The 23,185-nt window shown below is 37.8% G+C and overlaps 1 protein-coding gene across 7 annotated transcripts in view; it reads right to left on the bottom strand.

Annotated features, from left to right (window-relative positions):
• Nucleotides 1-5,356: 5,356 nt before the first annotated feature.
• SLC38A4 (solute carrier family 38 member 4) overlaps nt 5,357-23,185 on the bottom strand; it is a 66,597-nt gene continuing 48,768 nt past the window's right edge. For all 7 annotated transcript variants that reach the window (XM_016201178.2, XM_016201180.2, XM_016201182.2 and 4 more), the window contains 10 exons: nt 20,850-20,931; nt 20,677-20,759; nt 20,519-20,577; nt 19,352-19,624; nt 19,141-19,220; nt 17,761-17,861; nt 15,936-16,060; nt 10,425-10,569; nt 9,294-9,391; nt 5,357-7,601 (listed from right to left, as the gene is read on the bottom strand). In XM_016201178.2, coding sequence (XP_016056664.2) covers nt 7,500-7,601; nt 9,294-9,391; nt 10,425-10,569; nt 15,936-16,060; nt 17,761-17,861; nt 19,141-19,220; nt 19,352-19,624; nt 20,519-20,577; nt 20,677-20,759; nt 20,850-20,931 — 1,148 coding nt within the window. In that variant the 3' untranslated portion in view covers nt 5,357-7,499. The remainder of the gene's footprint in view (nt 7,602-9,293; nt 9,392-10,424; nt 10,570-15,935; nt 16,061-17,760; nt 17,862-19,140; nt 19,221-19,351; nt 19,625-20,518; nt 20,578-20,676; nt 20,760-20,849; nt 20,932-23,185) is intronic.

Here is a 23,185-nt window from a genome sequence, read left to right as displayed (position 1 = left end):
TTCTGTCTAGTAGTTCTATCAGTTTCTGAGAGATTAGTGCATAAGTCTGCAACTATAATTGTGGATCATCTTTGCCCTTCAACTCTGTCAGTTTTTGCTTCATGTATTTGAGGCTGTGCTCTTTGGTGTGTGCACACTTAAGATTGATATGCATTCCTGCTGGATTGATTCTTTTGTTATGTATATAAGAGGGACACCTCTTTGTCTCTAATAATTTTTTCTCTGAAGTCTACTTTGTCAGATATTAATACAGACACTCCTGTTTTTCTATTATTATAATTTTTTGCATGTATAGCTTTTCCACCCTTTTTCTTTCATCTACCTATACCATTGAATTTGAAGTAAGTTTCTTATAATCAGCCTATAGTTACTCATTTTCCAATCTCTGTTTTTTGATTGATGTACTTACACATTTACATTAACGTAATTATTGATATGTTATTGTTTAAGTCTGCCATTCTATTATTTTTTTTCCTCTTTGTTTTTTCTAGTTCTCATTCCTCAGCTTCCAGTGGGTTACTTAAACATGTTGAGAAATTCGCCTTGGTTTACATATTGTGCTTTTGAGTGTATCTCTGTACATAGTTTTTGTAGTGGTTGCTGTGAGCATTATAGCATACATATGTGATTTAGTCTCTTGGTATCAACATTTTACCACCTTGAGCAAATTGTGAAAAACCTTACTTCTATTTAGGTCCCTTTTACCTTCCCACTTAAAAAAAAATCATTGCCTTGAGTATCAAATGGCATTCCTTTTTTTTTTTTTTCAATCAGGAAATGTGTGGATAAAACTCATGAAGAAAATGATAGTCTATTGTATGTACCCATATTTCTGGACTTTGTTTCTTCTTTCCAATATTTGTTCTTTTATCATTTACTTCCTGTTCAAAGATTGTTCTTTAGTCAATCTTTAGGGGTAGGTCTGCAACAATTCTTTTAGTTTTCCTTTTTCTAGAAATGTTATTTCCCCTTTATTCCTAAAGAATGGTTTTGCTGGATGTAAATTTTCAGTTGACAATTCTTTTCTCTTAGCACTTTAAAAATGTGCCACTTCTTTCTCATCTCCACATGTTTTGATACAAAATCCTCTGATATTCAAATTAGTGTCCCCCTATAAGTAATGAGTTGTTTCTCTTGTTTCTCTCAGGATGCTTTCAATATTTTTCCTTGTCTTTAGTGTTCAGAAGTTTGATTATTACTTGGTGTGGATTTCTATGGATTTATTTTATTTAGGATTCACTAAGTTCTTCAAATATGTAGGTTGGTGATTTTCACCAAGTTTGGAAAGTTTTCAGCCATTATTTCTTCAAATTGTCTTTTAGTTCTAATCTCTCTTTCTTTTCCTTCTGGAACTCTGACTTTTTTACTTTTTGTCCCACAGGTCTACAGCCCAGATCGATCGATCGATCGATCTATCTATCTATCTATCTATCTATCTATCTATCTATCTATCTATCTATCTATCTATCATCTATCTATCTATCATCTATCTATCTATCTATCTATCTATCTATCTATCTATCTATCTATCTATCTATCTATCATCTATCTATCTATCATCTATCTATCATCTATCTATCTATCTATCTATCTATCTATCTATCTATCATCTATCTATCTATCTATCATCTATCTATCTATCTATCTATCTATCTATCTATCTATCATCTATCTATCTATCTATCTATCTATCTATCTATCTATCATCTCTCTCTCTCTCTCTCTCTCTCTCTCTCTCTCTCTCTCTCTCTCTCTCTTTCTCTCTCTCTCTCTCTCTCTCTTCTTGCTTTTTCTTTTTTTCCCCTAGTATCTCTCCTCTTTGTTGTTCAGAATTGGTGAATTTTACTGATATTTATTCAAATTCACTGATTCTATCCTCTGTCATCTTCAGACTATTACTGAGGACATCCAATGGAGTTTTCTTTAAATTTCGGTTATTTTATTTTTCAGTTTGTAATTTCCAGTTGGTTTGTTTCTAAAACCTTAGGTATTTTGCTTACATGGTCTATTTTTTCATTTGTTTAAAGAGAATTTGTAATTGATCATTGAAGCATTTTTACAAGCTGCTTTAAAATCTTTATCATAATATTTGAATATCTGATTTGTTTCAGTGTTAGCATTAGTTGATTACCTTTTCTCATTCAAGTTGTAATTTTCTTGGTTCTTGGTATGATGGGTGATTTTCAGTTGTGTGCCAGACATTCTATTTAAATTTTTTACTGTAGCAAGCAGTCACTCTGTTTAGGTTTGGCACACAGGTCCTGGCTTACTTTGTGGCTGTAGTGCTAATCAGCTTAATGTTGAGAAAACTAGTATCACTCATTATTTTCCTATCTACAAGTATCTCATCCCTCCCCAGCTTTATTGGGGAATAATTGACCTACATCACTATATAAGTGCAAGGTGTATAGCATGATGAGTTGATTGACATATATTGTGAAATGATTACATTAGGTTCATCTAACATCCATCATCTAAAATAGATATAATAAAAAGAAAAGACTAACATCTACTTTTAATATTTTAGGTCTATTTCCTTTTTCCTTATTGGCAGAATTTGTTTCCTTCTCAGTTTCCATATGGTCTCCTCCATCCTTGAAGCAGTACTGGCAGGTTGAGTCCCTCTTATGCTTTGAATTGTTCTAAATTCAGCTGACGAAAAAGTCCTCAGATTTTAAAGGCCTGGATGATTAGATTATTCTGGATAATCTCCTTATTTTAAGATCTGTATTTCAATTATGTCTGTGAAGTCTCATTTGCTAGGTAAAGTAACATATTCTCAGGTTCTAGGGGTTCTGGTGTGAACATCTTTGCGGGGGGCCATTCTGCCTGTTACAGACATTTCTAGGGATCTCTGTAAATATCGCCAGAATGCTGTCTAAGCTGAGCCCAGATTTTGGCCACCAGCATTGAATGAGAGTGCTCAATCCCCCCACTCACTAGCATGGAATGTCATCTTTTCTTTATTTTCATAATATGACAGATAAAAACAACTGTCTTTGCATTTTTACTTGTATGTCTTTAACTCCTCGTGAGGTCAAATTATTTGAAAATACTCACTAGCCAACCATTTTTCTTCCATGATTTCATGTCCATTACCTATTCTTCTATTAGGTTCTTAATATTTCCCTATTATCTCTTCATACATTCGAGATAGGTTGGCCTTATTTTATAAGAGCCAGTTTAAAAATTATTTGTTCTTAAATGTACTAGATTAGTTTTTACTGCTGTGAGGCTGTGTGTGTTCATCACTCCTTTTGTGGTTTCTTCCATTGTGTTTTACTTTCACAGGCAGCTATCAAATAGTCCTTCGTGAAATGTCTAGTGGTTATGTTTTGGCTTTCATACTGAACTCTTTCATTTTGGTGTGCGATGGGAAGAAAGTCTCTAAACATTTCTCTTCCCAATCAGTTTCTTCAATACTGCCCATTGAATAATTAGTGCAAAAATTTTATTGGGAAAAGACAGTCACAAGGGTGCATGCTACAGAAGCAAAGGCTATACACCCTGCTTCTGCACATGACGCAAAATGCAGTCAAGAGAGAATGGCAGAGCTTCCAATCTGATAAATGAGAACCAAATGAAGTAACTTCTGTTTCATTTACATATGTTTGCAACAAAGGCTGAGAAAACTAATAAAGTTGATGACAAGTAGCCAGTGAGGGTTTTTGATATGCTGGACCTATCTATGTAGTACTGAGTCTCAAATAAGATTCAAAGTGATTTAGAAAAAGTTACTTTTAATGAAATGTCTATATAAAACAAGAGCTAAATTAGCATACATTAATAAAGGAAAAAAACCCCAAGAAAAAAAGACTCTTACCTTTCAAATTTGAAAATCTAAGCATTAATTACGACAATACCATTCCAATTAATCTTATCCTAGTAAGACAGGAATTACAGAACTTCAAGCTATAAACACCTGGCCCCAGAAAGATGTAATTAAGACACCTTTAGGAAAATGAATAGGCATACTGAGAAAATATATTTTCAGTCTAACAAAGGACATCTATCCAGAATACATAAAGAACTTGACAAATCAACAATAAAAAGAAAAGCAACCTAATTTTAAAAATAAACAAAATATTTGAACACTTTACAAAAGGAGATATGAACAGGTATGAAACACATGGAAGTTTCCAACACTAGTCATCAGGGAAATGCAAATGAAAATCACAACGAGATTCAAACTTTGAATGATTATAAAGTCAGTGTTTATTAACATACAATTCATTTTCAAAATTTAAAAGAATCTACAGAAATGAATAATCTTTTTTGTCAATGCCTGTTTTCAAACTGATGACCATTCTGGTCCAGGCACTGCTGATAAGATAACAGGAAGCAGTGGAATTACAAACATCAAGAATCATTTCGTTTGGTATTTGTGCACCTTCAGTTCATCAATTGCTTCCAGTTTTGTACTGTAAACTTTATCTTTATGTATCCCCATTAAAAAGTTTGGTGGGTAATTTTCTTTTCTCAAAGTTTAGTCTGGCTTCACCTATTATTTCAAATCAGTTAAACCTGATAAGGAGTGAAAATTGAGTTATCAGCTATTAAAGTGTATATATATATATTTTTTTGGACACCCTCTGTCCCTGAAAATTGTGTACACATTTTGAATAATTATAAGGGCAGTGTTCATACTTCAAACTGCATTTTCAAACTTCCAGTAGCATTTTAGGATGAACTTCCTTTGTCCAAAGCTTAGTCTGGCTGAAAAGAAAGAAATATCAATTGAGCTATCAGCTGTTAAAGTGTGCGTATGTGTTTTTGGGACACCCTGTGTTTCATACTTACTTGAAAGGCTATGAAGTACAAAATAGAATGTCAAATGTTGTCAGGGATGTGGAGCAACTGGAACTTGTATATATAACTGGGGAAAATGAAAATGGTAGAACCACTTTGGAGAACTATTTGGAAGTTTCTTAGAAAGTTAAGCAAACAGTTTACCATGACCCATCATTTCCACTAATGGTCCATTTCTACCCAATCCTCAATGCTCACATGTTGCTTTCATTTCTTCCAAATCTTCCATGTCTTTATTTTACTATTCTCATGTTTCTTCTCATCCCTCTTTTTCCATCTCAAATGATTTCTCCCTAATTCACCATAAAGAGACTCGTTTCTTCCACATTTATTCTAGGGGGTATATATGTGATTACATAAAATAAAGATGATTTAGGATTAGCTGTGTATTTTGCCTCAACAAGATGGTAACTATTTTTGACAGCTATAGGTGTTAGTTATATGTCAAGAGTAACAGTGAAAATAGGACAAAGAAAGACAATATTTAGATTAAAATTTTTTCTTGTACAAATAATTCAGTCTTCAAAAATAGAAAATCACATCACAGTCAGTTTGAAAAGTTCATTTATTATATACGAATATACACTTTCTGTAATAAAAAAAAAGCCTCCCAGTACATTGAACCATCTTATAAATGAAATAAGAAAATAAAATTTCATCTGTTTATAAACGGGGTTAAATTAACCAGTACTAGATACCATATATATGTCTGCCCTGCAGTCTATGTGAATTCATCCTTAAAATGGCCATGAGAAAGAAATGGTATTTCATTATTGGGCACTGTAGTATTGCTCTTGAATATTTATATAATTACACATGTTGATATTTTCAAGTTAGCCACTTCAAATGTAAAACATTCAAAATATATACAGATTTTACAGTTTTCCATTTTTTGGATTAATCATTGATATTTACATTTAAAAACATTCAGATTAAAAATTTTTTAACACTCAGAAAGTACCTTTTCCACTTGCTATCTCTTTACATGAATGAAAATACATCTTAAAGATGCTGTTTGGAAATTTTTTTCCAATAATAGTAACTTAATTATGATGGTTTCCAGTAATGTTCAATTTCCATAACAAGGTGCACCATTTTACAGTATTGTGCCTCTAGAAAATAATACATAAAACAAACACATATTTTCTTAAAGTACATTCCAGAAAAACAATTGAAATATGATTCAATATCATACTTATATGATACTTGTATTTCATACTTGACTTTACTAAAATATAAAATATAGAACAAATGTCCTTGCTACTGATTTGGGGGGGGGGGGGGGGAGTAGCAAACTCCAGAAATCCCAGGTGGTAAGTACTAATTTTTAAATTCATTTCATATATGTTGTAGAAGTAAGCAAGGATAATAGTTTGCTTCTCTTTGTAGTGTTAGCACTTTTATTTTTACGGAGAACCACTCAACATTGTATTAAATGGCAAATAAATGTCTGCAAACACCTGTGTAAGATAAAATGAACTAAATGCTATTTTAGGTATGCTAAATTTAATGAACGTTATTACTAATAATTATCTGCAAATAAGAACTTATTTTCTTGTAGGTGATTATGATATTATTGTAAACATTGAAGAACATTACTGAACTATATATAACTTAAGTTTCAAATTTAAAATATCCCCAAAAGACAGATACATACAAATGGATTTTTGAACCCATCTGCTTAATTCCCTGCCCCCACCCCAAATAATATAAATGTCTTCACTGTAATGAGAGAAAAACTACACATGTAAAAAATAAAAATCAGATGTACCATACATTAAAATTCTGATGACTACAGAATAAGTTTACATAAACATATAGCGATCACAGTTTCCTGCACTGAATGTTTATCAAATAAAAATGTATCAAACAATACTGGGTAGTGTACCTCCACATGAACCGTGCCCTTCTAAAAATTCTGAATGAGAATGGAAGACGAGAGGGAGAGCATTGTTCAGTGATAAACTATGATAAGAGGACTAGTAATAATAGGAAAAGGAAATGCTTCCAGAACAGGCAGTTTAGCTATAAGCATTATTTTTGTTGTTGCTCTATAATTTAAATAAAACCCCTCTCTTAGCATTTACAAAGAAATCTAAATGAAGAAGTCACTAATTCAACGTCACAAACAGGATGGGCAAAATATTCTTTTACTGTTGACGAGAAGATATTCTAGCCTGGTGTCTGATCATGAATGTACCTTATGGGGACGGTTCATAAGGTGTGCCTTTTGCCTCTGTTATTAAATAGACCCAGAGTATTTGGTGCAAGATTAGGGGAAGGCATTAAGTGGTGATAGCTTTGCCACCAGGGCATTTTGTTTGGTGTTCTGAGAATATAAGTATTTGGTACTATGGGAAAGGGGAAGGGATTATCTGGTGACCATTATACTCAGCTACCCTTATTCTGCTTGTACAGCAGCAAAAAATACATCATCTTATACTCCTCTGGCAAAATCTGGGTAGGAATGTGCACCACAGATTTTAAACACATAAACGGCCATTCTTGACAAAAATGATGATTTTTCTCTTCTGAAGGTGCCTGGTGATGTTACTAGTGAACGTCTTTGGAATCTTCTTGTTATTTCATATGAATAACATTCCAGTCACTGGGGGTAAAAGAACTCACATGTCCTTTGGAGCATAATTTGCAACCACTTCCAGTAGAAAAAGAAAGTATTTTTCTTTGGGTTAGTGATGCTTGGAATTTGGGGGATTGTAAATCCAGTCAGTTATAATGAGCGCCATGCTTCCACTCATGAAGATGATACCGACCACAAGGAAAATTAAAGCCTGCAATCAGAGAGAACTTGTTAGGGACACAGAAACCACACTTAGTTAGCAAAGCTTGTGCTAAGTAAGTAAGCATTAAATTGTTTACCTAAGCCAGCAATCTGATTTGCATATTGAATTATATTACTCTTATAACTCAGAAACCCATGCCTAGCAATTCAGTCAATTTAGAACCCTAGTTCGGGAAAGAGGGTGAATACATTGGAGAGAATTTAACCCAAATGTTCAAAATACAGTAATGGTTCATTGATTTGGTACATCAAAATGATGGAATACCTTGTGATTATTAAAAAATCAAGCAGCAGAAAACAATTTAATGGTCTAGGGAGAGCTCGAAATCTTTTAGGTGAAAAAAGGCAGGTCATAAGAGAGTAGTATGTGTGATGAAAATTTATAAAGCAAACAAATAAAAATAAAATCCTAATATATGTTGCATATTCCTTGGGGGAAAAAACCAAAGTGTGTGTGTGTGTGTGTGTGTGTGTGTGTGTGTGTATACAATGTTTTGGAGTACTAACACTAGAAACAGCCTTATATAGTACCACACAGATCAACCTCCTAATTCTATATATGAGAAAGCAGCTGCCACAATTTTTTTTCACTAGAAAGAATCTAGGATACAATTTTACTCATTTTTACATCTGATAAAACTGAAAATGGGTCACAAAAAAGACAAGTAACTTGCCAAGGTCACACTGCTATAAAAGTCCAAGCAACACAGACTACATAAAGGAGAAATTTGGGGGTGAGACGATGGGAGGAACTTTTGATACCAAACTGTTCTAAAAACGCCCGAACAACCCCAAGAGGTGAATGACTCCCAGGCAAAATTCAGGGTAATTCAGAAAGAGGCATTATTTTCAAGCCTTAATACAAGACTTTATTAAGCAGTCACTGATAATATTTAATTATTGCAAAAACAGTTATTTCTAGTATATTTTCTGTAGTTCTATTATGAAAAAGAAATGCATGCTTTCTCGTTGGATAAAACCATAGTTTATCTCTAAAGAGCTTAACTGGAAAATGAATGCTTCCGTTCCGGCTCTCAGTCCACACCAGAGGACAGCAAGGTGCGGAGGGGAAAACAAAAGCAGCATCTTTTCTTTTGGCCTTACAAACCTACCACCTGTGGCCACAATGCTGAAATTATTTCACAGCACTGCTAGGGAGTGGTGGAAAGGGGTGCACACGTGTGCCTGGGGGGAGGCTCGGTCAGCCTGACAGGTGGAAGGCGCAGGAAGGGCATCTGACCCGCCCTGCAGGAGGAATCGAGGCCCTCACTCCATCAGAGGACCCAGCTCCCCTCTGACCCCTCCTTCTTGTTCATTGATTCATTTTTTTTTTTTTTAAACCACATGCAGGTTTACTTCTTTTTTTTTTTTTTTTTTAATATGTCTTTATTGATTTCAGAGAGAAGAAGGGAGAGAGAGAGAGAGAGAGAGAGAGAGAGAAAGAGAGAGAAAGAGACAGAGAAACATCAATGATGAGAGAGTCATTGATCGGCTGCCTCCTGCACGCCCCCGACTGGGGATCGAGCTGCAACCCAGGCATGTGCCCTGACCGGGAATCGAACCAGGATCGTCTGTGTCCTAGGTCGACGCTCAACCGCTGAGCCACGCCCGGCTGGGCATGGTTTATTTCTAAGTAGTCAAAGAACAACTTACAATGGGGAAAATTGTGAGCCTTACTTACCCCAACTTTTTGGGGCGACCGAAGAGGTTCTTTCTTGACAAGTTTAAGGTAAAAGGATGCCGGGAGAATGAAAATCAGCATAGTGGCCGAAGAAGCCCCTGAGGAGAGAAAACCAGACAGGTCAATGTCTCACAGCGGGCCTGACTCCAGAAGGCAGCGATGAGGGGCGCCCGTGAAGGACACCAGATCGAAGGCGACCCTCAGCTTAGCATTAAACCACTATAGGATCTTCTGGGTCACTTAGTCAAGGAAGATATGCGTATAAAGAAATGAAAACATGCCTAACATCATAGCTGCGTACTAAGTATACATCTAAGTTTTAGAAGTTTTATACAGCATTGTATTTAAAACTGGAGTAATCCTTCAAATCAGCAGAATAAAATAATTAAATATATTAACAGGCCACACAGTAAAGGGAAATAATATACTTTACAAAATCAGTCTCCTCCTCCTCCCAAGATACCCTTGATGCTCAGCTAGTCACAGGCCTGAGAGAGCATCCCGGAGGGAAAGTCTTCCTTCCTTAGTTTTTGATCCTGGAGTTAAGATCTAAGTGTAAACCCTGAGTCCACCGCATGGTATGCAGCTCGACCTCCATGGGGCTTGCTCCGTTTCCTGGCCTGTCAGAAAAGGCAGCTGGACCAGATGACCTATCAGGTAGCTTTTGGCACTAACATTTTCTTATCATGTGCGTAACCTCCAGTGTCACCTGGGAGGGAAGGAAGGTGGCAGCCGGAGCCCCACTGGACTGACAGGAATCCTGTGAGCCTGAGCCAGATGGGGGCTCCTTGACCTCCAGGCAGAGGCTCCCTGTCTGCCATTTAAGGCGCTATCAGCTTGAGTCGACAAAATAAGGAGGTGAAGGGATTGAGAAGTACAAATTGGTGGTTACGAAATAGTCACAGGGCTGTCAAGTACAGCACAGGGAATATAGTCAGTGATACTGTGATAACTACGTATGGTTTCGGATGGGCACTGGAAGTTTCAGGGGGAACACTTCATAAATACACGGTTGTTCAACCACTGCGCTGTACACCAGAAACTAATACAAAATAATACAGGATGTAAACTGTAATTGAAAAAAAATCCTCAAAAAAGTAGATGGGGGAAAAAAGGCTTTCTGAAACTTACCTATGAATCCAAAGATGTATTTTATAGTTGGCACAAGGATGACCAAAACATTATTAAGTGCAATAAGCATGGCTGCAATCACTACGTGCCTTATCCAGCTGAAGGGTCTTCTGGGAAAGAGCAGCGTGATCACTGATGTACGAATCTGCAACAAGGAAGTTCAAAGGCAAGGTCACTGCTTTGTTTTTCACTTTATCTATTATTTCACATATTCTCATTGCTCTGGAGCATTTTCTTCATTTCTCCTTTTTCTCCCAGAAAAGATCTTGATGCTGATTTTTTAAAAAAATTTTTCATTGTGGTAAAATACCCATAACATAAAATTTACCATCTTAACCATTTTTACGTGTACATTTCAGCGGCACTGAGTACATGCATGTTGTTGTGCAACCTGGACGCCGAGTTTCGATGTGTTATTTTTTCTTGGTGATATATTTATTTTGTGCTCACTTTCTCAGCTTTCAGAATATTTTCTTAAAATAATCTCAATCAGAAAGAGATAAAATAACAGATAAGAGAGATAATTCAGAGACATGGAAAAACCCTTGTTGATTTTTAATTCTGTCTCATCAGACTGGATCAAGTATTAAGGGCGAGTTTGAATTGATTTGCATGGGTTGCCAATGGAATGTTTACAAACGTGTGTTTTTCTTAATTTTGCATTGAGCTGAACGTTTTTTTCCACCTGATATTTTATTTTAAAATGATACTCTTTGTGTTTACTCCTTTCTCTTTCTTCCCTTTTGTCCACCCCACTCCAGTTATAGATTATAAATCCATAAAAGACAAAGAACAGGACCTAATAATGTTAACATTCCTCAGGGCTTCTAGCTTAGAGTCTTGCACACAGCAGGCACTCAATAAATGTTGAATTAAAGTGAACAAAATTAATCTTTCCCCTCCCTTCAGGATCCTGACAGATCTCAGCCCTATTTTAGGGACTGAAATAAGTAGGTGAAGGGTGAAGAGTGGCTCCTGTTGCAGCAGCCTCTCAAGTTACTCTGATGTAACTGGATGAAAAGATCCTTGTGAGTAGAGGGAGGGAGTGCCCCTTATGTTTGAAGAGCTTAACAAAGTTGAAAATACTCTTATCTTCGGAATCTTTTAGAAGACGCTTTTGACTTAGTGGAATCAGTCTATTGGCTTTTCAATAAGTGAGCACTTCATTTAAGCTGGGACTTCACAGTTTTAGAAATGCTGGGATTAATTTTCACTTCAAAATTTTACTTCTGAAGTTCCTTAATGGCACAGAGATGGGAACTTACTTAAAAGAGAAAATGTAAAATATAGTATTTTGGAACACATGTATGAACGGCAAAAACTTCGAACTGAATTGCTTGCAGTTTCTAATGTGACATTCCTTTCATACCACTCCACCAAATTAAAGCCATCTGCTCAGGTTTAAAAGCAATTTCATTTCCAGAATGGCAAACCAGATAGTTCTGGAAATGGTTTAAGAGCGACTTTGGAATGGATTTTTAAAAATTGGATTAGCAAAAATTATGAAAGTCATTGTGGAAAGGACTGAAGAAAGCAAATGCCTTGATTTGGCTTTCCCCCACAGCTTATAAACTCTACATTATGTCCTGCAATTAGTTTTTATTTAATATTGTCCAAACTGGTCTAATTAGTAGGCTTAAATAAGCTTTCTATGGTACGTACATAGTGCCTAAGGATTTATTTGTCTGAAAGTGCTAAATTTATAGAATAAACAACTAGAATATAGGTTATTTTCAGGCCAATGTCACATCTATGTGCTTTTTAGTCCTTTGTTAAAATAATGCATTTAACTTAATAAGCTGAGTTGCAGGCAATCTTATATGTACAATATAAATGGTTTCTTAAGGTCAAATGGCTCCCAGAAAGATGAAGGTTTAGCCCAACGATGTAGGAGACAGAAAGTTTACAAGAATGATGTTTGGAGTAAATGGGGAAAGCTTGCTCCTCATAGTGAAGGAGGAGTGACAAATCCCCAACAGAACTGGAGAAACACAGAGTTGCCAATGTCTTCCTGAAGAGAGCCACAGGGCAAACGGGACAGCAGGCTGCAGGGCATGGGAGGGGGAGGTGGAAAGGAAGAGAAGGAAACCTGCTGGTCATTTCATGTAAAAATGCTGCCTTGAGACACAAGCCTGAGATCAGAAGATCCTCAGCAGTTCTGTTTACCTATGTCAGGAGAGAGGTCACCCTGGTTTATTACCCACAAAGCACTGCCTGCTGTTCCACTTATCTAAGAGCCCTTTTCTCTACAGACACAAACTGATAAGAACCTGGAAATGTGGGTCAGATGCTATGGGTGGAGGAAGTCCCCAACAACAGCCATAGCTTCTGACTCTGAATGATTCCAGAAAAGTTCCAGAGCTCTGGAGAAAACCTCTGTTATTTCCAGAGAAGGTGTTCTGAATGGGAACCTCTTAGAAGATGCTATGTTCTAATGTGGGGACCCAATGTGATAGTCAGAAATGCAGAGGGAAAGTAGAAAGCAGGAGCCTTGGGTCTGAATTCCCGGCCCCCCCCCCAAAAAAAAGTGGATTCTATTGCTTAGGAGAAAATCACAGTTTCACTTTGTAGGATTGCTTAGGACAATACCTATGAATCATAATTCTCTTCCAGTTTTTCATAGCAGCATCTGCCATATTTCTATGCCTATATCTACATACACTTAAAAACAGGAGATCTGAAGGCAACGTACATGAAAAGAATGACTTTACTATGGAAAAATGAAACAGAAGTAGCTAGAGAATCTGAGATGTGCTCTTTTTTGTAAGGTTTGACAGGTGGAATATAAGTCTCTGGTCTTGATAAACCCATTAGAATTATTTGTTTTTCAGGTTTTCATGGTGTTGTGTGAATTTTACTACGTAAAGGGAAACATAAGCTAATATGGCATTGTTAGTCCTTGGGGAGGAGGTGCAGTCCCATAATAGACCCCCTGCCCCATACCATCTCCCTCCTACTGCTAAGAAAGGACAGGAAATGTTGGACTATTGATGAAAAAGCTAGAGTCTTAATTCACTTCATTTATTCATTTGTCGAGCAAACACATCAAGCAGTCACTAGGTGCCTTTTACTAAGAAGGAAAAAACTAACTGAATTGGAGCAAAGAAAAATAATAAATGGATTAATCAAAGGAAAACCCATCCAATCATTCAACAGCAACAAAACCCTTCTCACGTCTTCTGAGGCGTCTAAGAAAGAGCCCAGTTATATGTAGAAAGGAAGAGTACGTAAAAAAGCCGAGACACCTAAAATTGACATATTTTGATCTAGATTAGGTTTTATTTGCTTGTTTGTTTTATTGTTTGTATGGGGATACAAGGTAAAGTAAACAAATTTCTTATTGGTCAAGAGTTTCTTAATACAAAGAAACCTGTCGGGAGAACCATGCTGTGACTCAGCATCTGACACACTGACAATCCTGGCTCTAAATTGTAAGAAATAAACAAAAACACCACTAACAGCTTCAGTCACTTTGGGGGAGAAGTGACCGAATGTAGTTGCCTTGTGGGGAAGAGGGGGCTGGACCCCCTTTTATGTCACCCATCGCATCCGTGGAGACCTGGGTCCACTGAGCCCAGATCCTCACCCAAACGAATTTGTGACAAATGTCAGCAAGGGGAATGGCCTATGCTTTTGCTAGAAAAGAATATGTACATCTCAGGAAAAGGCAGATTTCATTTAGAGACTGCTTTCTTAGCGAACGTTGCTGCGGTTACCCTCCGCCAGGCACTGTGCGCCTCCCTAACCTCCAGGGGCTTCCACCCGGGAGAAAGGCGGGCGAGTGAACAGGTCATCTCAGCGGGGCACTGTGAGCGCAGAGCAGTTCCATGCGCCGTGTGCTGAGGCCGTGTGAAAATGCATGACGAAGGCTAGAGTCCTTTTCCTGAAATTTGTTTCTAATGGTCAATTTTGGTTCTAATGGACATCTTGTGGGGGATGTTTCCAACCTGCTGCCGGTGCTAATGGCAGTAGTGCCTTATCTATCACATGGGGGAAGAATTTCCGTGGGGATATTGGGATTGTTAATGTTGAGGTGAACTGTCACCAGTAAATGAAAAGCTGACTTTTACTTTCCATTACCATGGTCCAGCCATCAGTGTCACCATGCTAAGGGTGCTGCATGCTGCATTAGTTCAACTGGTACTGAGTAGCTGTGTGACCACAGCCAGGTCTGTTAACCTCCTGAGACCGCGACTTGAAAGCACTATATTTAGGGTTTGTGAATAAAGCAATACAGAAGCACATACCAGATTTCTTTTACGAAATGCTTTGATTCAACAATGATGTACCTACTGTGTACCAAAATTTAGTTAGTGATATCTTTACCTACGAAAAGAAGGGCTCCTGATATTTTTTTCCCAGTGACGTAGTTTGCTTAGAAATTTTACCCTATGAGACACTTTCTGTCTACAGTTGTCTTCTCCCTTGTACCCATGATGAAGCTGATTTTAGGCTGAAGCTGTGTGTATGTCATTTGAAATACTTTCAGATATATGAGAGGCAAGACATTATTTAACAGTAAATATTAGCCAACTTAGTAATAAGGATCTGATTTCATGCACTCACGAGAAAGGAATGTGCCAAAAACTATTTCAGCACACACACTGCATTTAAAGTGACCACAGAGTCATTACATGAGCAGTCCTCATATGCTTGGCCCTGTATGGAACATTCTGTACAGGACAGTGCTGGTTACTGTGTCGCTTATTTTTCCCCCTAAAATGAATGAGTAACTTCAGTGTTTATGAAAGGAGAAGAGTTGGCAGGAGAGTGCAGACCTATGTTTATCCATAGGTGGTGGTTTTAACTCATGCAGCCCAGATCTCCACAACCAGCCCTGCTCTGTGATCCCAGAAAAACTGACACCAATGGCAAGTGCCAGGAAGGGGCGCTCCAGTGAGGACATGCGTCAGTGTGGGGAGCAGTAGGAGAGATATATGATGGATAATGTAACTTTTTCAAGAAATTTGGTTTTGGGATGTCATCTACGTCACATGAATCCCCTTTTCATTAGTCTTCAAGGAATTGGGTTAAATAAGGTGACTTTTGGATGTTACTGTGGCACAATAAACTGGGGGGAAATGAAATACCTTCAAAACTGTGGTGAAATGTAATATGACTTGAAAGTTATTGTGGTTTTGGCTTTCCAGTTTCAGAACTTATATGAACTCCTACTCGTTTCTACTAATCCACAAGATAGAAGCTCAAGATCTGTTTTTTGAATTTGAGTTTAAAAATAAATTTCAGCCTCAGTAAGGCTGGAAAATAAATAAAAATAAATTCCATGATTTTTTTCCTTACACGTTAAAAATACCTAACATCTAAAAATACTTGCTCTAGCTACATATTAGTCAATTTTAAGTGGCTCCAAAAATGCTGTATAAAAATAATAATGTCCTCAGGCACTGCAATCGCAAACTCACATTATAATTAAGTCCATGTCAAGTCAGAACATATGTACTAATCAATGGAATCAAGCAGGATTCTTTCATCAAAGCTCCATGTACTTACTGGGAACAGGACGATGGGCACAGTTAGTGTTACTGCCACAAGGACTGCCAGGCGTACCAAGAGGAGAGTGGTGTCAAATGTATACACTTTGATGTAAGCGTGAAGTAATTCATCTTCGACTTCTCCTACAAAGAAGAATAGAAAGAGTCCATTTGGGGCTGTTAAGTCGGCACTGGTTACCTATGGTAACCTTCTACAGAGGGAACATAGTACAGTAGAAAAAACCCATGTCTGGGAATCCAGACACTTCTGGTTTTACCATGTCTTTGGGCTTATTAGCTGTGTGACTGTTGAACAAAGGGGCCCTGAAGCTTATAAGTTGCAGAAGCTAATACAAAATTGCTGAGGGGCTTCTCTAGCTCATTTGCATGGTGATAAATCTATCTCTGCTCTACAGAAGCATTGCAAAACAGAAGATAGACTAAGGTGCTCTGGTTGAAGGGTATGAAAGACCCAAGCCCCACTAGTTGTCCCTCACATCCTGTCACACCTCCCCCTCCTCTCTGCCCCCACCTCCCCAGCCAGCCTGAGGTAACTTCTCCTAACCCAGTATGGACACCCCAGGACAAATGATCTCTAACACTTTTTCAAGATCAACAATTATGACTCCTTGACAACACTGATACATACATTTGGGCTTTTTCAAGTGTAAGTAACATGCAAGGATGAATTAAGATGAGTTATACAGGGCCTCCCAATGAATATTACTCTAAGAAGTAGATGTTGCCCTCCTGGAAAACACAGGCATTCAGATTTTCAGGTACAAATGAAGGAGATGTGATGGAATCAGATGTAGTCTGATTTTCCTACTACTCCCCTCAAAATCAGACAAAGGGGATAAAAGATACCTTCAGTGGTATTGACCTGACTTTCCCTAACTCGCAACCAGCAAGGAGTTAATGCCCAATATAAAGCGAATACTTGGTTAATAGCCAAATACTGGTCAAATAGCATAAAACTCAATCAAGTGGAGCTCCCCATCCCCCAGTCTTTCCCTCCAACTTGTCTTGCAATCAATTTAATTTATCGAGTCACTCAGAAAAATGCCAAAAGTTAAGTTTGTACACAAAATATATATTTATGTTGATCACATTGATTAGTGTGAACGAATGCTCACAGGTCAGTGTTGGACCCCCTGAAATTTGTCTGTAGGGCCATGCTTTGCAGAAGGCAACAGCAGTCCCACTCCTGCATCCTGTTAAGATGCCCTAGAGGAAATGCTTTAGGCATCCTTTAATGTGGCCATGTCATGTTTGTTTTGAGAGGGCATTCCCAGAGTGAAGGGAATTCTGGCATGTACTATTCTTTCTTTAGGGAACCATTCGCTATAATAGAATAGACTGGGAAAAGCAGGACATTTTGCCTAATGTTCCAAGCCCTCAGATTCGACTTAACTGGTAAATAAGAAGCAGGTTCCGAGTTAGCAGTGTTGTCCTTTTCCTGCCATTTGCTTGATAGTTAGTTATTCTACCAATAGAGCTTTACAACATGCAGTTGAATTCACTCTCTTTGCTTTTAGCCTGAGATGGACTAGGGAGTCAAGCCAGGAAATATTTTCTATCCCAGAAGGAAAATAATTAAATTTGAGGGATTTAAAAAAAAAAAAATATGTGTGACTACAAATTGTTGTAACCTGTTAGCCAAGCTGGTTCAGGTCCCATTTTCTTAGGTCAAACAGCATGGCTAAGATAGCATGTTAACTGAGTACCTGTATCTACAGTTCATGCTGCTGCAGAGGGTAATTAAAAGAATGATACCTACCCAGGTTAATGATCAGTTCAGCTAGGATTTGCGCAAAGAGAATGGCTTTGACAGAGTGACCTACCATAAAAGGTTAGGTAACCGAAGAGGGCAGCAAGCAGGTACATGATGAGCATCCCTGTGATGGAAATATTTGACACTGTCTGCATTTTCCTCCGGGACCGGCTGAAAAGAAAAAGAAAACTGAGTTTGTTTTTTAAATTTATGAACAGATCACTTTTTAAAATTAAAATAAGAAAATAGTGAAAGAATGTATGTCTGTGCTGTTCATTATAAAGCCTCTTTTCTCGTGCAAAAGCATAGCTTACTTAAATTTGTCTTAAAAGTCGTGAAGGATTTGTTTTCATTTTTCTAAAACATTACTCCTTCAGCCTTAGCAACAAGCACTTTCTTAAAGAAGACCAGTTTATTTTGTGTTGACAAGTAAGCTTGTCTACTGAGTATTTAAGAATGTAACTAACATGAAAGCCTTAATATTTCATAGTGAGGCAGGTTTAATGAGGACAACTACCTACCAGAATGAGCAAAGCCCTACTTCTTGGAGTTCTGATATTATTACCAGGATGCTTCATATTATTACCTGAACAGCTTCTAGAAACCATTCTAGACAGCACCCAGTGGCTTAAAGTCAATTTTCATGTAACTGCTACATGTGGTTTTCCAAGTAAATCAAAGACATCAAAATAATTAATTCCAAAAATTTGTTATAAGGTAAATCAGAATTTATGGGGGAAATTATTGCTATTTAGTAAAAATGAAGACTGAGATTGTTGATGTCTGGGTTAAAGAAGTTGAAAATTATTATATGACATTGTCTCTTAAGGGCAAAGAAGGAAGCCACTATAGTGGGCTCAGATCTAATTCATCCTCAAGTAGATGTCAACAATCTCAAAGGGCAAAGAGTATTAATGACTCTTAGAATATAAGCTGGAAGAAACAGGATTGTCTAGCCAGTGTCCCCATTATACAGATAAGACAATGCAGGTCAGATATTGGCACATCTCTGTGGTGAATGTCTTCTAGACAGGGGTTAGAGACTGACCACAGGTGACATCAGTGGCTTAGTAAAGTCACCCTAACCATAATTTTTGGTCTTTATAAGTGTGGTAGTTTCCAGTTCAGGTGACATCACTTCTTTCCACCCAAATTCAAATTTGAATTCTCCATGCTTTCCAAAATCCTTACAGCCCTTGGCTCCTTCTCCCCTTCCCTGAATCCCTGCCCTGGACCATTAGGATGGAGGAATAGGAGAGAAGGGAATAGATAAGGTAGTGCAGTGAGGAGTCTGATTCACATCTTTTTGGTTAAAGCACATTACTGGAGAGTGGTTACAGCATAAACGCTCTGAAGAGAAAGCTATAAACCATAGCTGAATAAAGCACCTTTGAACATCTGAGCCAATTTTCAAAGCAAATTAGAATTGCCAAAATGATGGCTGCCTTACTCTTTAAGTTCACTGTAGATGGGAAGGACCTCAGGGTGGCATACAAAAGCAAATGCTAGGATAGGAATTGCATAGGCCGTCTGAAAAACAAAGACAACACCGCATGTTTAGCATTCCAACACAGGTGGCCTTCCAGGCCATCTCAGCTTAGGAAATAAAAACTCCGAGGCCACATCGCTAGGCTCCTTAGAGGCCCAGGCCTCACACTTACCCGGGAGTTGAATACAAAGTATTTGGGTTGACACTTGTCACTGTGTACTTCATACTCTACTCCACTGCCATGAAGAGAGTGCTTGGCCTGGTTCTCATCTAGCCCTGCAGGATTCTGGTGGGTGTAATCCATCATGAAGTTCACACCACTGCTCTCAGAGTTGTTGGGTAACATTACCACGTGCATTGGAAGTGTACTGTTGAATGTCAGATTTCCAGCATTGTGATCCAGAATGGGCAGAGGGCAGGGTATTTGAAATTTCTTGTAAATCACCTAGACCCAGTCATTAAAAAAAAAAAAAAAGTTAGCCTTTGAGGAAAACAGTGAAATGAAAACCCATGTGTGTGCCTTATGGGATGAGGGGCCTCTGCTGAGGATTCCTTGAGGATTCCTTTCAGACTAATGGACAATGGAGACTCTCTCTAGCCTCTGTCCTAAGGAAAGAGCTGGAACTATGGCTGGCAGCCCCGTCCTTTAGAGTCAACAGGACAATATTTTGCATGAATCCATCCTAAGCTGCATTCATACTCTTTCATGAGAGAGATGATCATTTCCTTGCTCTGTTTCATATCTTTTTTCTTCAAATTAATAATAATATGGGTTATTAAAAACTCCTGTCTCCTCCTTTAGCTCTTTGGAGGAATGCTGCATAAAATTTGGCATCCATGATATTACAAAAAATTCCCTTTTCGTGGGTAGTGGGGGGAGGTGAGGAGAGGGGTTTCTTCCTTAGTCCCACTGTGGCCGCCCTCTCTTCATGGGTACAATGAGTAGCGGAAAATGGCTGATTTGTGCGGGGTGGCTAATTCTGTAGCCTACTCATTTCTCTTCTGGGACTCTTATCTTCTCCTTCCTGCACCTTTCTAAGTACTAGGTTATTGTCATGTTCCTGCTTGAAGTGTTCTTTTGGTCCAAATATATATTGTGTGCCTAAAACATACTATTAGCAATGGTCTTGACATTCTAACGCAGCTATTTTTAAATTCATGACTGTTCTTTTCTCATTCCAAATTAGAATACCAAAAAAAAAAAAATTGCTTGTGATGCAAGAACTATTTCATGCTAGCGAGGTGCTTGAACAACAACAACAAAAAGGAATAGTAATTTAGGCATTAACTGCATCTCATGCTCCCCAACCGACAAGAATCATATCAATAAGTCACTTACCACACTGACAAAAAACACCATGCAGGTGAGAGAAAATCCACTGGTATAGCCAAGGTAACCTAGGAGTTAGCAGAGAAATTCTGGAAGGTAAATATGGCATCTACAATCCTCTTACTATGACAATATAAGATGAAAATAAAAATTAAAAATGACTTTACCTAAATTTTTAAGAAGAGAAAGTGGTAGAATGATTCCAACAGACACAAGTATGACGAGGTAGTTGCCATCGAGGTACCATTCTCTAGAAGAGAAAGACCGACCAGAATATTGGGATTGGAAAAGACCAGCTGGAATGGGTCACTTGACAGTACAGAGAGAACATAACACATACCCAGTATTTTCTTCAAGTCCCATGAATGTTCTGATTACTTCAGGTAGCTCGTACTTAATGATAAAGAGGTAGCTTGACATTGCTAAAATGAAAAACATGGCAGCTTAGTAGGGTGCATAGCACTAAAGTCACGGGCAAGTCATGAGAAGTCCTTGCATCTGTGTATCCCAAATGCAAGGTAAGCATTTAATCCCCGTAAGGTGAGCATTTAATCCCTCAAACAGCAAGAAAGTTACCCACTGTGTGTTCTGTACTGCTTCCAAGTTCTTTCCAAAAATAGGCATTTGGCCTTGCGTATGGAACTTCGATAACAGTATCAGTGATGATTCTGTGATCAGTCCTGCTCTGAGGTTTTCAGGGAAGCTGCACTTTGAATGCTCCCCCTCATTAGTTATAAGGCTTCATGGACTGTGCTGAGTGTGCCTGTCTTAGTGTCTATAACTTGAGGGATCTGGCAACAGAAGGCATCGTCCAGAAGGGAGGGGCCAGAATTGCAGGGTGAAGCAGGGTAGACTGCGTGTCACTCCGGCTCTCCCCAGGTGGGTGCCAGTCTAATCCTCTGTAATCTCCCTGAGGGGCACACAGAGTCTCAGACCACAGATTGTCTAAACTGGAGTCATACTGGATTGATAAAAGAATACAGGAGAGGATAGCTTCTCCCCGCTTTGTCGATGAAGATTTTCCTCCACTACATCCTGCTCTTAAAAGAAGTATACAAAGTGGCAACATTTCTTGAGCATCTAGATAAGTGATAGATGTGTGATCATGTACTCTTCTGAAAACCTGATGAAATATGTAAACCCAATGCCTGGAGAGGGTATATTTATATGGATATATATATATGTGTGTGTGTGTGTGTGTGTATAGTATATAATTTTGCCTACAACTGTAGGGATTTATGCCACATATCTTTCTCAAGTCCACCCACTCAGTGAAGTATAATACTAATTTGTTATTTGACACACAGTCAAAAGACTCAATTAAAAATAAACTGACAAGTTTTGCATTGACAGCTTTAACTGTCTGCTCCATCCTTCTGCGGAATTTTTGCTAACAGATATTTTAAAGCAGATACTAAGTTGTAAATTGAACTATTAATATTAAATTAATGAATATTAACGATATTTCTTTAACCTCAAACAGAAGTAATAATGGTGATAATAATTCCCCAGGTTGTTTAGCTCTGCACATTATTCCATTTAACCAGCAAGAAGTATATTATTATCTTCATTCCATAGCTGAGGACATAAAGCTTTCATGGCATGTCCAAGGTCACATAGCTTGAAAATGACAGACCATATCCAAAATGAAGGTCCCTGATTTGGGGCCAGTGCTCCTCTTTATTGTAAAGTGAAATGATTCTTATAATACCTGATGTATCTTCTGCAAACATTATTTGGTTAATCTTTACAAAGACCTTGGCTAAAGCTAAATCTTACAAAGAGTAAACAGAGTAGATATTTCTGATTAACTGGCTCGGTGAGGTACCATTCAATTTGAGAGAGCTATTATTGCTGACTTTCAGTGACGTTACCACTGTTAATGTGTTTGGTCTTCAAAAATTCAGAATGAGCCAGACCTGTCTGGGTAATGTCAACATGATCCTGCCTGTGTTGAAACATCTATGGTAAATGTTAATTTTCAGGGGACTGAGAAAATGAAATGTTCTAAATGTGGAGTTGCTAAATACAGAAATACAAGTGATTTCCCTTAGAGCAAAATAACCACTCATCAAACAGAATAACCAAAGTGAGAGGGTTTTCAGGAACAATATGTAAAATTTTATCCTACTCCCTTAAAGCCACACTCCTTGTCATGTGTGTGGCTTGATCGAGAGACCACCTTATAGGTTATGCCATTATTTAGAAGCTTAATAGTAGCTATACTTTGAACAACAGAAGGTGCTAATGTCACTCAGCCTCTTGGAGTCAGGGCTAAATAGGTGTATGGTTATTTCAGTTGTCCAAATAAGTGAAATAGATCAACTGTGAGGTGATCCTATGAAACGCTTGATACTTTAAATCCTGATAAGGCTGAAAATTTGAACTAAATGTAGAGTAGTCTGTTTGGTGGAGGACGGGGGGCTTAAATGCTTATGACCCCAAACCAGTAAAATGAATGAAGCAATCCTGGCATTACTGCCAAATTCTGCCCAAGATTGTCTTAATATATAGAAATATGAGGAGAAACAAATATAAATACAAATATATATGCTTGGATTTTATCTGCTTAACAACTGTCTATTGTCAGGAGCAGGTATAGTTAGATAAAGGTCATTAAAAGAATTGCCGCATTCCAGAAATCCTAGATAACTCCACTGATTTTATTTGTCAAAA

This window comes from Miniopterus natalensis, chromosome 2 (assembly GCF_054644295.1).
Source record: "Miniopterus natalensis isolate mMinNat1 chromosome 2, mMinNat1.hap1, whole genome shotgun sequence".
Lineage (NCBI taxonomy): Eukaryota > Metazoa > Chordata > Mammalia > Chiroptera > Miniopteridae > Miniopterus > Miniopterus natalensis.
This window is presented reverse-complemented; position numbering and strand designations above follow the sequence as displayed.